Raw genomic sequence first — 16037 nt, 5'->3', positions numbered from 1 at the left:
ATAGACCTATTATTTTAAAAGAATGTTTTTTAAGAACAGCTAAATGCAAAAGCGGACAAGTGGATGAGCTCATGTGTGCGTCTGTTTGCTTGGATAATTCTAACCAGATGCTGCAGGTCATGATCATTACCACTCACTGTGCTGTCCACTTTGGGGGGTAATGTCTTCTATGATGTATAACACATCTATAATGTGGACACTGTTGATTGAGGAATGTTAAATGCCCTGACAACTTTGAAAATACAATGTCCCGTCCCTCCGGTACCCACTATCAGATCTCGCTCAAACCACTCACAACCATCACAAGATAACACCTCACAACTTTTACAGGTGTGGGCCTTCTCAGGCCATCCCATTAAATAAATGTATGACTTTTTGTGACATGACGAAATAACATCTAAAAAAACATTATTATTGGAATATATCATACTATAACAAGAATATCAACTGAAAGTGTCTTATGTCCATTCAGGATGACCTCTTGGAGGACACGCCTTTGTCAAGATACTCGTATTAAGAAGATACTCAGGACCACTGTTTTCATACTGAAGACCCTCAGGCCACTGAAGCCGCTGTTAAAGGTCCTAAGAACCAAATGAGGCACTGCTTGGATCTCCTAGTTTTACAGTTTTACAGAAATAGCCATACAGTAAACACTACACAGAACACCATACTACAAGTATGCAGACACCTTTTCTAATGAAATAATTCAGCTGCACATGTTGTTAACACAGGCATACGCTTAGTTTTATAATCTAGAATAAGAAAAAGATAGATTAGAGCGTAATGGTCTGTAGTTGCCAGACATTAACCTGAAACCACCATGTTTCCAAAACGGGCATTAAGCTTAGTCTCAGACTACACAGTATTTTGAATTAAGATTTTCTATTAGAAGGAAAATATAGTCTATATGACTTTCCAGGAAACCCACCTTAAGTGAGATCCATCACATATAGAACATGTTTCTCGAGTGGGATATTCTTAAAACTGCAAAAAATGGCAAAATCTTGGCAGGTAAAGTTCTATAAATGGTCCAAATATCTTGTAACACAATATTATACATGATACAATACACTAAATAAAGTAATACTAAAAATATATAAAGCTCTGGAAAAAAATAAGAGACCACCTCAGATTCTCTGGTCTCATTTACAGCATTTATTTGCAGAAAATGAGAAATGGCTGAAATAACAAAAAAGGTGCAGAGCTTTCAGACCTCAAATAATGCAAAGAAAACAAGTTCATATTCATAAAGTTTTAAGAGTTCAGAAATAATCAATATTTTGTGGAACAGCCCTGGTTTTTAATCACAGTTTTCATGCATCTTGGCATCATGTTCTCCTCCACCAGTCTTACACACTGGTTTTGAACAACAAATTTAAAAATAAATAATTATAAATAAACTCATATTGCTTATATAAACTAGATTTCATTCCAAATAAACCTTTTATCTAAAAAGCAGAAAATGAACAACAGGACCTGAGACAAAACTGAAATCCTCAATAAGATTATTTTTGAGATTTTTTGAAGTTTATTATGATGCCGCTGAGGTGTCTGATCTTCAGCGTTTTCATTAGTAGAAAATGTTTTGAGAAGCTGCCGAGGTTTTTGTACATTTTAGTGTTTACAGTTTTTGTGATTGAGGAGCAGAACTGCTTGAATTATGATCTTTTAGACTCGAGTATCTAGAGAACTTATCTGTGTTTTCTAGTAGATAATAAAATAACTACTGTTTTTTCTATGAAATATAACAGCTTAGGTTTAAGTGTTTAATTGTTTTGAAACACATTAATAATGAGAAGATTTATTTATAAGTGTGAATGTTTTGTGTGAATATTAACTTTTAAGGTAAATTGATAATAATGGTATAATAATTTTACCAACAATTTAGGGGTGAAATGGTACAGAGAAACTGTAGAAACTGTACTGTAGTGAAAGTATGAGTTCTCTTCCACTCTATTTAACTCAAAATGAGGGGGGAAAAATGTGATTGGGACATCCCTAATAAAAACAGTATTTTTTTTCAAGTATTTTCCACCCCAGTTAAAATATAAAGTAATATATTATTGCCAGTGTCAAAACAAATAAACACTGGTGATTCTGTTGTGATAAATTGTGACTCTGGTATCTTGTGCCAAATATTTTGTGCTGTAAATGAGAACATTACAATACTGTACTGTATTATATCACTGTATTAGCTTGTGAAATAAACTTGTAAAAAAGAGTTTGGAATAACATTTCTAGTGCAATTTTATTTATACACAACTACATGTAAATAAATATTTCAGTTTAAACTAATAAATATTTATATTATGGGGTCAATATTGGGTCATCAAAATTTCATACATTTAAACTTTAAAATTGAATTTAAATACATCACATTTAAAACTGATACAGTAGATTAAAGAAACAGAGCCTTATAACAGTTAAAATAACACACATTGCTTAAACAAACAGCTGTACTTAATAGTGAATGCACAGTTCCTATTGAACATTTGAACTGTCTCTAAAATTATGGCAATAATATTGTAATAAGTGTAATTTTTGAAAATTACTCTAACACACTAAAATCACTCCTTCGGCCTCTCTGTCTGTGTGATGAAGATGTCACCGTACGGCTCGTCCTGCTGCACTGTCACTTCCTTTGTGTTCATTCTCTCTGTAAACAACAATCACCAAACCACAAATCAAACAGAATACACACACACTGTACAAACACACGGTACAATTTACAGACAAATTAATTCAGTGGATGCACAACTGTTTATAGAATATTCTAAATAATTAATAGAGGATACTTAACAATTTTTAATATAAAAATGATGAAATATACATTTATCATTTTAAATTAAAACTAACTGATTCATGAGGCAAATACATAGAAATGACATTATATTTCATTATTTCATAATAGAAATAGACAAGAAATATGCATACAAAATAATTCAGTGAATATGAAATTTATACTAGATACTGACCGATTCATAGTGGATGTTTAATCAGTTGTAGTAAATCAATATTAATCCAAAATGCATAACAATTTATAATATATACTAAATAATTTATAATATATCCTGAATATTTTATAGTAGATACTGAATCATTTGTAGTAGGTACTGAATAATTTATTGTAGATACTGAACAATTTATAGTAGATACTGCATTATTTATAGTAGATACTGAATCATTTTTAGCAGATACTAAATAATTAATAATAGATACTAAATCATTTATAGTATATACTGAATAATTTATAATAGATACTGAATAATCTATAGTAAAATTTATAGTATATACTGAATATTTGTAATAGATACTGAATAATTTACAGTAGCTATTTAGATACTGGATTCGGAAAAAAAAATGGAATCAAACTCCAACCTTGTCTATAAAATAAAATAAAATTAACAATACTGTTATCGTTTTACTGTAACGAACACATTAATCTATATTTAGTACAGTTTAATTGACTGTCTTTAATTCTGCTTCTTCAGCTATTAGTATGCACAGTTTTTTTTTAATTGTACTGATTATTTATAGGGGATATAGTGTAATATATAGTGGGTTTTCATAGTGGATATTAAATAACCCATAGTAATTACTAATATATAGAATATATATCTACTGTTTGGACAGTTTTACCGAGAAGCCTCCAGAAGGTCTGGGCGACAGTTCTGCGGTTGACCGCAGGCGGCAGCAGAGAGTGAAAAGTCGGCACCTCCCTGCAGCAGAAAAGCTTCAGTTTAAAGAGCATCAATCCATAAACCCCAAAACTATTCAACACACTGGATCACCAGGGTATTTGGTGAGTTAATTCATATTCACATAAAGTCATATTACCCTAGTTGACTCTCAGTTTCCATTGGGATTTCCTCCAGTTCTGGGACCCTCTCTTCAGCAATGTCCTCCAATCCATGCAAGGAGATGGGAATAGGTGACCTATACATAATAGAGTAGGTACAGTAAATAATAATACAACTACAGAAATGCATGTGTTGTTTTTCTATTTTAAATAGATACAACGAAACGTCTCATACGGCAAGAAACAGCAGCAGGAGCTCCTCTGAAAAAGGGCTGTTCTCATATTAGATGATTTTTCTACAGTCAGGATGGAGCGATTTGAGTGTTTAAATCCACAGAGCTGAGCTACAGCTCCCTCGGTCCAGTCCAGACTGTGTTAGCATGTTATGCCAACTGGCTAGCATGCCGGTATACTTTACCCACTTTTATCAACGACACTATCTTTCATGTCTCTCACCGTTGAGTCTCAGGAGTCTCCATTGGCGACATTTCTCTCTCTGTGGTCTCCAGCATCACCAGCGACGACACTGCAAATGCAGAGTGAGATTAAAAACTCTGCTTATACAGATAAAATCATGCGCAGATAATAAACACTACTGATATCTGACCTTGAGTTTCGTACTGAGAGATGCCTGACTCTCCCATCTCTCTGGGCACCTGCACAGGTAAGGTAAGCAAAGGGATCATGAGCAATGTGTGCTTTATTATAGATGAACACAGTAATAGAATGTTAATGATTCTGTTATAAATTTAAAGTACAGTTTGAGCGCAAAAATCAGATTTTTTGTCACAACTGAAACTAAGTAGGCTTCAGTTTAAAGTAAGCCTACTTTAATTTAAAGTAATAACATACAACACTATTCAAAACCACCTTTTACAGCCACAAACTCTGACCTCCTTGGAGGCGATCTCTGGCTCAGCCTCTTTCTCCTCTGGTTCCTCTCTTTGTTCCTCCTCCTCTCTGACCTCTTCACGCTGTGGTAACGGAGGGATGGGGCGGATGACTGCGCACTGTTTCCACAGTTCCAGGATTTCAGGAGGAAAACCTGTAAGAAAAGAGAACAAGTACTTTTAATTCATTCTTACTTCAAGTTAAGTTAGATTTGAGCCAGGCTTCGAGTAGTACAGCCTTGTAAAGTGCTGCCACTATGATCGGGAGATCGCTGTTTGTTTCGAATCCCGGTCATGCAGCTAGCCATCAGCTGCCGGAGCCCTGAGAGAGCACAATTGGTCTTGCTCTCTCTGGGTGGGTACAGTAGATGGCGCTCTTTCCCCTCATCACTCCTAGGGTGATGTGGATCAGCACAAGGCTGCGTCTGTGAGCTGATGTATCGGAACCTAGTTGCTGCGCTTTCCTCCGAGCGTGCTGTGATGCTACTCGCCAATGCTACAGCTATCATCAGCAGCAGTAAAAAAAGAGGCGGAGTCTGACTTCACATGTGTCGGAGGAGGCGTGTACTAGTATTTACCCTCCTGGTGTTGTAGCACCACTAGTGATAGGGGATATACCACTAAGTAGCAGTTGAATGGATGGACAATTAGCCAGATATATAGGGAGTTAAAAAAGTTATGTTCAATTTACATTGTGGTGGGTGTGTCTGAGTGTTAGATGTACTTGCTGTGTATTTGCATGGTTTGAATGGTTACTCACTCGTGCAGGGGTTACTGAGGAGTGTTTTAGGGTCACTCTGTTGGGAAGGAGATTTGACAAGAATATCCGCCTAACAAGAAAAAGGGGATAAAACTGATTTAATTTTGAGTTTTTGTAAAAAACAAGAGCATGACAATCTAACTGTAGGTGCTTTTAAGGTGCCTGATGAAAATACTGTGGGACTGATATGGTATCCCAGGAGGTTGCTATTACATATATGCTATTGCTGGCTAAGCATTAACTTAGGTGTTCATTAAAGGTGTTTGCAATCACTAGATTGTATACCACAACAACTCCATATCAACCACCTGGGACACTATAGCTACTGTTTAGCACAGCAACCACCTAGAATTAACTACAGAACAACTACACAGCAACCACAAGGGACACCATAGCAACAGCCTAGCAAAAGCATAACAGCCTGCTCAATAGCTTGGCAACCCCATAGCAACCACCTAGCACAACCCCCTAGCAGCACTAATTAATATATAAAACTCATTGGGTGATATGCACACATTGGAATTTTCCACATGTCATACCAGTGACTTGGTCTCCATGTTCAGGTCGTTGATCTGGGCCTGCATGGTTTCTAGGGGAATTTGCGTGAGTTCATCAATGACGAGCCGTTGCCTCCTCCTCCTTCTCCTCCTCTGTTCCACCAGAGGCTGAGGGCTGATCGGAACAGGCTGAGAAGAACAGCAGTAAAATTGTTTTATGGTTAGGCATCTGACCCCAAGAACACTGTACCAGCTGTTAAACATGGTGTCGCTAGCATCATTCTTGGGGCTTAATTAATGTTTAAATCTAAATTAATTTTATAAATTAATATAAATTAATAATTGAAATATACTTAAGTTGCCATTAGTTGTTCCAAAATAGTACATTAAGTATGTATTAAAGTACATATTTTATTTTTTAAAAGTATATACTTTTCCATGTTAAGTATACTTGAAAAAATATATACTTTTTCACAAATCTATTTCTTAATTTTGTTCTGTACGTGGAGGTATGGCGTTCCCGCTCCCCCAGTTACTGATTGGTTTCACCTGTCCTTTCTAGTATAAATACCCCTCTAAAAAATACTTTTCGAGCAAGCGAGTGAGAGATGAAAAAGAAATGAGTGTCTGCATGGTGGCATGTCTGTGTTTACTGACCTCCAGTCTGGGACTCTCTCTGGGCTCCTCTCTCCTCTCTACTGGGCTGGGTGGAGATGGTGGAATTAGTAAAGATTCAGAGATGGGTGTTAATTCTCTTTCTACCGGTTCAGGCATCTCCATCGGCAAACCCATCGCCTCCTCAGCCTCGAGCACAATGTCTCTGCTGGGAACCTCAGGGGTTTGAATTCTGGGAAAAAGAAAGAAGGGTTTTGGGTTTAGTGTAAGTTTTACCAGCACTGCAAATTTTACTGCATCCAACAGCTCAACAGTTATAACCTATAACTTAAAAAAACAAAAAAAAAAAACTATAAATTAAATATCAAAAACTAAACACAAAAAAAGATATTATAATATTTTAGAATAAAAAAGAATGTTTTTAGAACTACTTTATGGATATAAACCTTATTAAATTATTTTCTGGATATTAATGTTACTAGAACCTATTCTGAATATTAATACTATTAAAACTTTATTCAGAATATTTGTTGTAATAAAACATCATTTTTTTTTTTATTTTGTTCTAGATATTAGAAGGTGCTGCTCTCTGGTGGTCCTGAGGACGTACTGCTCCAGAGAGATGGTGGATTTAGTTATCTCTCTCAGTCTCTCTGTCTCTGCTGCTGCTCTCTCTCGCTCTCTCTGTATATCCTCCTCTCTTTCACTCTCTCGCTCTCTCTCCTGCTCTTGCTCCCTGTCTCTCTCTCTCCCTGTCTCCCTCTCTGTCTCCTGCTGCCTCTGTCTTTCTCTTTCTCTCTCTCTCTCTCGCTGTCTCTCCTCCTCGTCTGGAACAGAAGAGTTTGGAATTAGTCTATTCAATTAAAATGAAACAGGTAATGTGGAACAGTGATGTGAAATGCTGAAGCATCTCCTCACCCATAAAAAAATCATCAGGTTGCTCCATCAGCATCTCAATCATATTAAAATCCTGAAGCTCCGCCCCCTCAAACTGAACAGAAACATAAAGATAAAGAAAAAGCACTGAAGGGAGGAAGAAATTAGAATGAGGCAGTTTATTATAGTGATGCTGATTATGGTGGTACCTCAGGTTCAGGTATGGGTTCAGGTTCTCTTTCCATCAGAGTGATGGACTCCTGACTGGCTGTGATTCCTTTACAGAATAAAATTAAACAATTTTATAATTTAATAATCTTTAGCAAAATAGGAAAACACATTCATAGAACTGAACTGAATTTAACTGAACTTAACTGAGCTGAAATTAATCAAGGATTTAATGTAATTAAACTACAATGAAACTAAATTGATCTTCGGGTGTTGAGGTTGGGGTCTACAGAGGTTTTGAGCACAGGGACCCAGGATTTATGAAACTGTCCCTGTGTTTATCATCTGTTTCTCACCGTCGGGTGGTGGGGTCACTGCTCTTTCCGGCGACTGGCGCTGAGGAGACATCTTTTCTATGTCTTGAGCCAGCTGTCAATCAAACAAACAGGTACACCAGAGCAATGAGGAGTTATAGCACACCAATCAACAACCGAAAGAACCAAAATACAGCCAGAGAACACAATATATATATATATATATATATATATATGCATGACATATCTGTGTGTGTTAATGAAAGGTCACTGACTGTCAGATTAATGCATACTCTAATTTCTTAGATCAAAGTAAGATCTAGAGATCTGATTAAGAAAATTGGTAAAGAGAGCTGGATTTTTTGTTCAGTATTTTTTGGATACTGGTACACTAAATAAGTGAGCAGTCTTTTACAACACACCTGCGAGAGGGTGACAAAAAAGTTTAAAATTAATGCTAAAACTGAAGCATTTAAATAATCTTCAACGTCTAGCTGATGTATGATCATATTGCGGCTCAATGTGCTAAAAAAATCTGCAGCGTGAAGTTTTCTTATTCTGTGAGTTTACTGGCTGATTGCAATGTTAAAATCTGATTATTGCTGTGTTCAAAAGAGAAAATCACTCGAGACTGCAACAGAACATTAGCTCACTGCTAACATGATAACACTTACCTCAATGAGGCTGCTGGGACTGGGAAGGCTGAACTCCATCGACCCAAAGAACGGATCCCTCGCTCCCTCCGTCTCATTCAGGAGAGTCAGAGCGTCAGGAATGGTGTGAGGTTGCCTGGATAGAAATGAACATATTGTTCTTTTATTCCTTTTTAGGCTACTGTACAATGCGCCATATAAAACCATTATTGTAACAGATGTGTGAGATGACCAAGAAAATAGAACATATACAGAATATATCTAGAATATCTAATATAGAGTCCTTCTACAATTATTGTATTAAAGGAATTTCCTGTATGACGTTTCACTAAAATGAAAAGAATAATATCCAGTATGTTCTAATATGTTAACATTCAGTATGATATCCCATTACTATTATCATCCAAAAACATACAATACACAGTATGAAGTTTAATAAAAATGAATATCTAACAGTATAATCTAATATCTGAAATAAATATCTAGTATGAACATCTAACACCATGTATTTCCTGAAGACAGAGTAATTTTCAGTATTAAGTAATATATATATATATATTTTTTTTTTACCTATGGTTTTATGATTCTTACTAAAAAAATCGTATTTTTATCTTATTTGTTTTATATTTTAGTTTTAAAATATCTTATATATCTTAATAAATTGCTGTGTCTTGTCTTTTTATTTATTCATTTATCTTTTTTCTTTGACATTCCCTTCGTTCTTTATGTATTGGCTCGGCTACTTTGTATATGAGGGCCACCCTCGATTTACTCCTAGTTTAAATAATGGTTGATTGATTTTATTGAATAAATGCTCTCATAAATGAGATAAGTGAATAAATAAATATTCAGTATGAAGTACGAATATAATTGATGTCTAGTACAGTTTTAGTAAGTTTTTTAGTCAAATTCTGGAATAATGTTTGTGTACCTAAAGCAAATGTTTGTGTATAATACGTGCTAACACTAAATTATTTACTGAATTTTTTTTGAATGACTGAATGAAAGCTGAGAAAACTCTAGAAGAAGGACTCAGACCTGATGTCCTCCTGCGGCATGTCGATCTGGACCTGTGCGCGGAACCGCAGCAGTCTGTCTATGGCCTCCTGGATATCCTCTGAGAAAAAGCCGTCAACAAGCATTAGAACAGCAAGCTCACATTAACCCCTTCAGCTCCTATTCCCCACTCAGTATCCTTAATACTCTAGAATTTAAAAAAAGAGACACTGCCAGGCCAAAAACAAAAAAGGTCAAACACTGCTTTACACATTCTCGGTGGCTTTGTTTCGATAAGCTTCTGCAACATCACAAGATTTATTTATTTGAATCCAGTGTTGCATTAATTAATTTTTCATCAAGAGCTTGCAGCAGCATTGATGATGGTAGAGTCTGACCACTGCACAAAGCAGCTCTTCTCCATCCAGCACATCCCAAAGATTCTCAATGAGGTTAAGATCTGGACTCTGTGGTGAACTCTCTCTCAATCCATGTGTGAAAATGCTAAATGATGATCTCATGCTCCCTGAACCCTGAACTCTTTCACAATTCCAGCACCATCAATCCTGACATTTTCATCTTGGAATATGGCCGTGATCATCAGGGGAGAAAAATTGTATTCATTGATGGAATAACCTGGTCTATATTCAGTATATATTCAGGAAGTCGCCTGACCTCATTCTTTCAGCACATACTTTTGCTGAACCTAAACCTGCAGACCAACTGCAGCATCAACCAACCCCACATCATTTACTTACTTACATCCAGGTGGAGACTTTTTTTTGGCTAGGCCAGGCAAAGTATTATCTGTGTATTATCACACACATACACACCTAAGAGGAGCTGACACTGTCGATGGTAGACGATGACCACGCCGTACTGCAGCTGGGAGGAGAGATAGAGGGAGAAACGAGGGCGAGGGAGACCCACAGAGGGAGGAGGGACTCGCACCAGAACGTAGTTCATGATCCCAGTGCTGTGAAAAAAAGCAAAACAGCAAAAGTTAAAGTGTGTTTAATAAGTGGAAAGTGTCCAGGGAATGAAAACACACAACTGGCCAAAGTGGCTTCTTGGCTTGGCTTACCATGTGTGCTGCACATTAACTTTAAGGAAATCCCTCCGACTTATCTTTTTGCCCTTTGTAGCTGCCAACCTAAAGAACACACACATACCACTTCTTATTTACAAAAATATATCTACATGTACATATATACATTTATCTTTTTTTTCTAAAGCAAATAATTGATACATAACATGCAGTTGTTATTAATGATATTTTATTTTAATTATATTAATATTATTATATTATCCTGTTTATTTGTTTATTCAGTATTTTTTACCTATTTGTGTATTAATTACCTTTCTTGCAAATATTTATCATTTTATCTGTGTTTTTTAGACCATACAATTTATTATATAACTTTTACAGGGTGTGATTTCTATGGATAAACTATGTTGTAAAAATGGCATTCTAGTGTCTTTCCCAAAATGTTCTTAATTTTCTTTCCAAAACACTTGATTGTAAATGTAAGAATATTTTGACAAACTCAATCAATTGTTCTACATGAAGCTGACATGCAGTTTGACCTTAAAAACGATAGAGGTCGCTGCTGTCTCACTCTCTCACACTCACCCGTCACCTCATGCTTCTGGACAATTTCAACCTATATTACCATTTTTCTAATAGCTTATAGGTTCATATTAAGCCTCTTTGGGTATTTACTTACGTAAAATATAAAATGCATATCAATATATATATATATATATATATATATATATATATATATATATATATATATATATATATATATATATATATATATATATATATATATATAATAGCATATTTTATCAAACCAGTACTGCGTGATTTTAACAATAAATAAATAAATAATCATCAAAACATATTTTTTCTTACATTTACATTTCTTTCTTACATTTTTATGAGATATTTTAACACAAGAACTGCATTTATTTTCAGATTTATTTTTGTATTATATAATAAATATGAAAGAGAATTGAAAATGAAAATGTAGTTGTAATTATGGGCTTTTACAGTGTTAAATTATTTAATCTACGTAAAACAAATAATTTGAGTGAAGTGCATGATTAATACTGTTGGTGCACAGAACATTTCAATTATTTAAATGAAATAGTTTTTTTATATATTAGTAATTTAAACATTTGCAATTTTTTAATATTATATATTTTTCACTAGTGATACTTTTGACTACTATAAAAAGCTTTTGGGAAGGACAAGCAATACTAACAAAGCATAAAATTACACTTCATTAAAAACATTTTTATGACAACGTGAGGAGTAAGGTTGCTCTTAATCTGGCAACCTGCCGGTACGCTGTTCTGCGCCTGCAATGGTTCTGCTGTTTTAGTCAAAAATCAGACTAAAATATGTTTTTCAGACAGAAAATAGTAATAATAATGTTTTAATCGGCAAATATCTGTATAAATATTAAATGGGTATTTTTTTTTATTTTACCCTATCGCTCTTATCCAATTTAAACACAACTGAGGACAGAAATTATGAAAATTTTACCAATAAACAGAAAAAAACTCACCAGACTGTGGCGAAGCAACCTGTTCTGTAATTCAACACGTTCGGCTCGAAGAACATTTTAGATTTTAGGTAAATTAAGTGGTTTCTTCCGTACTGTTTTACTGGTTATTAGTTTGCTGTGTACAGAATTAACTTTATTAGCTATTATTTATTATTTAAAATGAGAGGGAGTCTCCTGCTGTTCGATCTGAAGCTGAATGAGGTAAATGATGCTTGTTTAGTGGAAATCAGTGATGTTTTGGAGTTTATAGAAAAGTGTTTATAATATGTTCACCAATCGGTCAGGCAGGATACGTTCCAGCCAATCAGCGCCCTGCTGGGCTTAGTGGCCTGAATCTCATTGGACAGCGGCGTTACTGTAGCAGAACTCTGAGAGTAGTAGAAACAAACTTACTTTTATAATATTTGAAGTTAAACGATACACAATAAAACTGGACAAACAGACACAGAGTGAGGAAATAGCGCCTCCAGACGACCTAAGAAATTCTACCTTAGATTAATTATCATCTGTTAACAGCACTGATAAATACTATATGTTTATAACAATCTATTTTTTTTTCTGCTGCATCCAGCCTCGTAATTTCAATATAACAGATATTATCTAATTTAAAGCACGAGTGTTTAAACCTGTAAAAACTTCTGAAACCAGGCTTTAAAACCCATAGACTTTTTCCATTTCAGGTAATAGTAATAGTAAAAGATAAGATGTATTCAAAGAAACTTGTGCTCATAGCACTGCAGAATTTACCTTGTCTTGGTGACTTACACAAAATTAAACAGCCCTTGTGCAGATAGTAAGTCATTATTCTGAGATAGTAAGTACATATTTTGAGATACTATTTCATTATTTTGAGATTGTAAATCATTACCTTGAAAGACAAAAAACGTTTTTTTCCATAAGCAAACTCACTTACTATCTCAAAATAATGACTTACTATTTTAGAATAATGACTTAATACCTAAAAAATAAAGAGTGGCTCAAAATAATTAACTTAATAATAGGAAAAATGCGCTGGATTTTTTTTTTATCTTAGGTGGCGGGAATGGGCTTCCATCATGAGTCACCTTAGTCTGGTAATGTGAACGTAGAATCAGTTTCTTGACTCCTCTTGTGCACTACATAGGGAGCACGAAGCCATTTGAGACGCCCCCTCTCTCACATGAGTCCCCTCGCTTCCCGTAGCAGCAGGAACAGCTCGTCTCTCAGGGTTTTGTACTTCTGTGCCTTTATTCCTCTCAGTATTTACCACAATGTCGGCCGCATCTAGCGTCGTTGCGATGAAGAAAGTCGTCCAACAGCTGCGTTTTGAGGCAAATATAAACAGAGTGAAGGTAAAATACGTTTTTTTTTAACTTTCTTTGTGTTTTCGCTTATGTTAGCTAGGCTAGCTAGCAAGCTAACCGGATAAGGGCGTGTCGCTCTGTTAGTTTAACGGTACTTAAGTCTATTCTTTAACTAAATATGTGTATTTTTAGATTTATATACTTTTAATTTCGTTCCATCTGTGTCTTAGTTTAGCTAAAACGTCGATAATTGTCTGTAGTTGGTACAAACTAGCTGGTTACAGTGTTAAAACAAACGTAGCTTAGCTGTTAGCATTATTTTAGCTAGCTTAGCTATCTAGCAAAATAGTTACCACATATTGTTGTTAGTTTAACAGTAAAAAGCTTGTCTACCTTAAAGTTTTGCTTACGGTTTAAACGATTAGACAAGGTTAAATAGATAGCGTTAAGTGCTTATTATAGTGTGTTGGGCAACTTTTCCCGTTCCACCTTAAAAAAAATAAAGTCGTCAGTAGCTATGTAACCGTTAACTGTTGCTCATTTTAAGGTGGAACGGAAAATTCACACTAAGAAGCTAACTTGAACCAAATAAACTGCCTCAAATCTTAATAATTGTTTCTAATTTTAAGGTGGAACGGGAAAAGTCGCCCAACACACTATAAGCACCTGATGCTAACTAAATAACGGTAACAGACTTCAGCTGTAGTGTGGAAATTTTAGCTAACTATTTAAACCTGTCTAATCGTTCAAACCTTAGGCAAAACGTTTGGCTACACATGCTTTTTACTGTTAAAATAAAAAAGTGTTAATAATTTTAACTAGCTTAAAATGAACGACTATTTCCCCGTTCCACCTTCAAAGAGTCGTCAGTAGCTATGTAACTGTTTCTCATTTTAAGGTGGAACGGAAAATTCACTCAAGCCAACTTAAACCTAATAAACTGTCTCAAATCTGCCCTTTAAAACATGTATATTTAAATGTTCATGTCTCCAGGTCTCGCAGGCTGCCGCAGAACTCCAGCAGTTCTGCATCCAGAACGCCCTTCAGGACCCCTTGCTGACTGGGGTCTCCTCAAGCACCAACCCCTTCAGGACACAGAAGCTGTGTTCTTTTGTCTGATGTCCTACAATGTGTTATTGCCATCGGTAAGAGTTATATACAGGGGAATGCACACAGAGTACACATTTGAAGCAGGTGGTTATTTTACATGGCATGTATTAGAATAAGGATGGGCAACACGGGCTCGAATGCAGCTGATTTTCCTACTCTAACTGAGCTACATGACCTGGCTGTTAATTGGGTGTGTAAAAAAATTATTATTAAAAATTAATTTTATATATAAAAATAATTTATAGCATTATTTGCAGTAAATGAGAAATAGCAAAAATAACAAAAAGGATGCAGAGCTTTCAGACCTAAAATAATGCAAAGAAAACAAGTTCATGATCATAAAGTTTTAAGAGTTCAGAAAACATTATTTGGTGGAACAACCCTGTTTTTTAATCACAGTTTTCATGCAACTTGGCATGTTCTCCTCCACCAGTTTTACATACTACTTTTGGATAATTTAATGCCACTCCTCGTGCAAAAATTCAAAAAAACTTCAGCTTGGTTTGATGACTTGTAATTATCCATCTTCCTGTTGATTATAGTCCAGAGGTTTTGGGTAAAAATAAAAGAATCACATTTTTTTCCAGAGCTGTATATAATGCACTGTTTGGATGGTGTAGGCCACTTCAGATGGAGCCAGGGTTATCCAAATTCCTTTATGGTGATTAGATTAGATTTAAATTTTGCATTTTAGTTCCTGTAGAAAGCTAAACTCTTCAGGAGATTTGACAAAAGGTTCTCAGGCACTAACGTAGAGTAATGCAGAGTAATGCTGTAAATGAAAATGGAAAAGCTGCTGCTGGAAGTAAGCAGCTATTCTGTCCTATTCCTGTCAGACTTGCTATTTCACTAATAGTCATTGAGTAGGAAAGCCAACTCTACATTTCCATAGGTGGAATTTCAAGTCATAAATGTAGTTTGATGTCTGCAAATGTCCTGTGATAGTATTAAAATAGACTTTCTTAAGAACACTTTCTTCCTTCTTTTCCAGATATATATTCCTGCTCCTGTGACATTTCTGCTGAGGAAAAGACTTGACCACTGCCATAACCTGTTTTAAATAACCAGCAACAGTACAACCAGAAACCAGTACCTCGATCTGTTGCCAAAAACACCAGGACTCAAATGGACTCCTCTTAATGGTTTCCTCTATTCGAGTGCCCTCAATGATGCATTAGTTTGAACAGAAGTACAATACGAATTGAGCCTTTTTTGTTTTTTATACCTGTAAATTAAGTCATGCGTGGATCTGGCTTGGATTAAACCAGTGTTGAATAGTGTCTTTGTGAAGACCTCTAACTACTAACAATCCTGCCTTAAGATGTGCTTAGTAATGCCTTAGTTTGGTGGATTAAAATACTTTTTTTTTTTGTAATTTTTTTGTGGCACAGCAGTGGCATCTCAGTAATTTATTGTGCCTTTTTTAAACAATGTGCTCCATTTCTATCTTGTCAGCCTTAGGCTTTTTGTAACAAATAAAACCTTCATTTGTATACA

At 35.3% G+C, this 16037-nt stretch overlaps 3 protein-coding genes across 5 annotated transcripts in view; 2 read left to right on the top strand and 1 right to left on the bottom strand.

The window, feature by feature from the left end:
* si:ch73-344o19.1 (platelet glycoprotein Ib alpha chain) overlaps positions 1-16037 on the top strand; it is a 95331-nt gene that overhangs the window by 4872 nt on the left and 74422 nt on the right. For 2 of the 3 annotated variants that reach the window (XR_007440431.1, XR_007440430.1), the window contains exon 5: positions 473-1199. Coding sequence is in view for 1 of the 3 variants with exons in the window: in XM_007250654.4 (XP_007250716.3) it covers positions 473-517 (45 nt within the window). In the remaining 2 variants the exon portion in view is untranslated. Of the gene's footprint in view, positions 1-472; positions 1474-16037 lie in introns of those variants that run through there. The other variant, XM_007250654.4, reaches the window with a different exon arrangement.
* Positions 2326-13285, bottom strand: LOC103045647 (meiotic recombination protein REC8 homolog). The gene is made up of 19 exons (XM_049483143.1): positions 13278-13285; positions 13212-13217; positions 10656-10724; positions 10405-10547; positions 9614-9692; positions 8597-8711; positions 7965-8037; positions 7650-7717; positions 7483-7555; positions 7175-7391; positions 6607-6796; positions 5992-6138; positions 5453-5522; positions 4696-4847; positions 4410-4458; positions 4259-4328; positions 3841-3939; positions 3643-3722; positions 2326-2659 (listed from the first exon to the last, which is right to left on the bottom strand). The coding sequence occupies exons 1-19, from the start codon at positions 13283-13285 to the stop codon at positions 2571-2573; spliced, it is 1797 nt and encodes a 598-aa protein (XP_049339100.1). The 3' UTR covers positions 2326-2570.
* Positions 13290-16037, top strand: gng5 (guanine nucleotide binding protein (G protein), gamma 5). Its single transcript, XM_007250656.4, has 3 exons — positions 13290-13478; positions 14424-14575; positions 15532-16037. The coding sequence occupies exons 1-2, from the start codon at positions 13398-13400 to the stop codon at positions 14547-14549; spliced, it is 207 nt and encodes a 68-aa protein (XP_007250718.1). The 5' UTR covers positions 13290-13397; the 3' UTR covers positions 14550-14575; positions 15532-16037.

The sequence above is a fragment of the Astyanax mexicanus genome, chromosome 8 (genome assembly GCF_023375975.1).
Source record: "Astyanax mexicanus isolate ESR-SI-001 chromosome 8, AstMex3_surface, whole genome shotgun sequence".
Lineage (NCBI taxonomy): Eukaryota > Metazoa > Chordata > Actinopteri > Characiformes > Acestrorhamphidae > Astyanax > Astyanax mexicanus.
The sequence above is the reverse complement of the archived record's forward strand: the minus strand, read 5'-3'. Positions and strand labels throughout refer to the sequence as shown.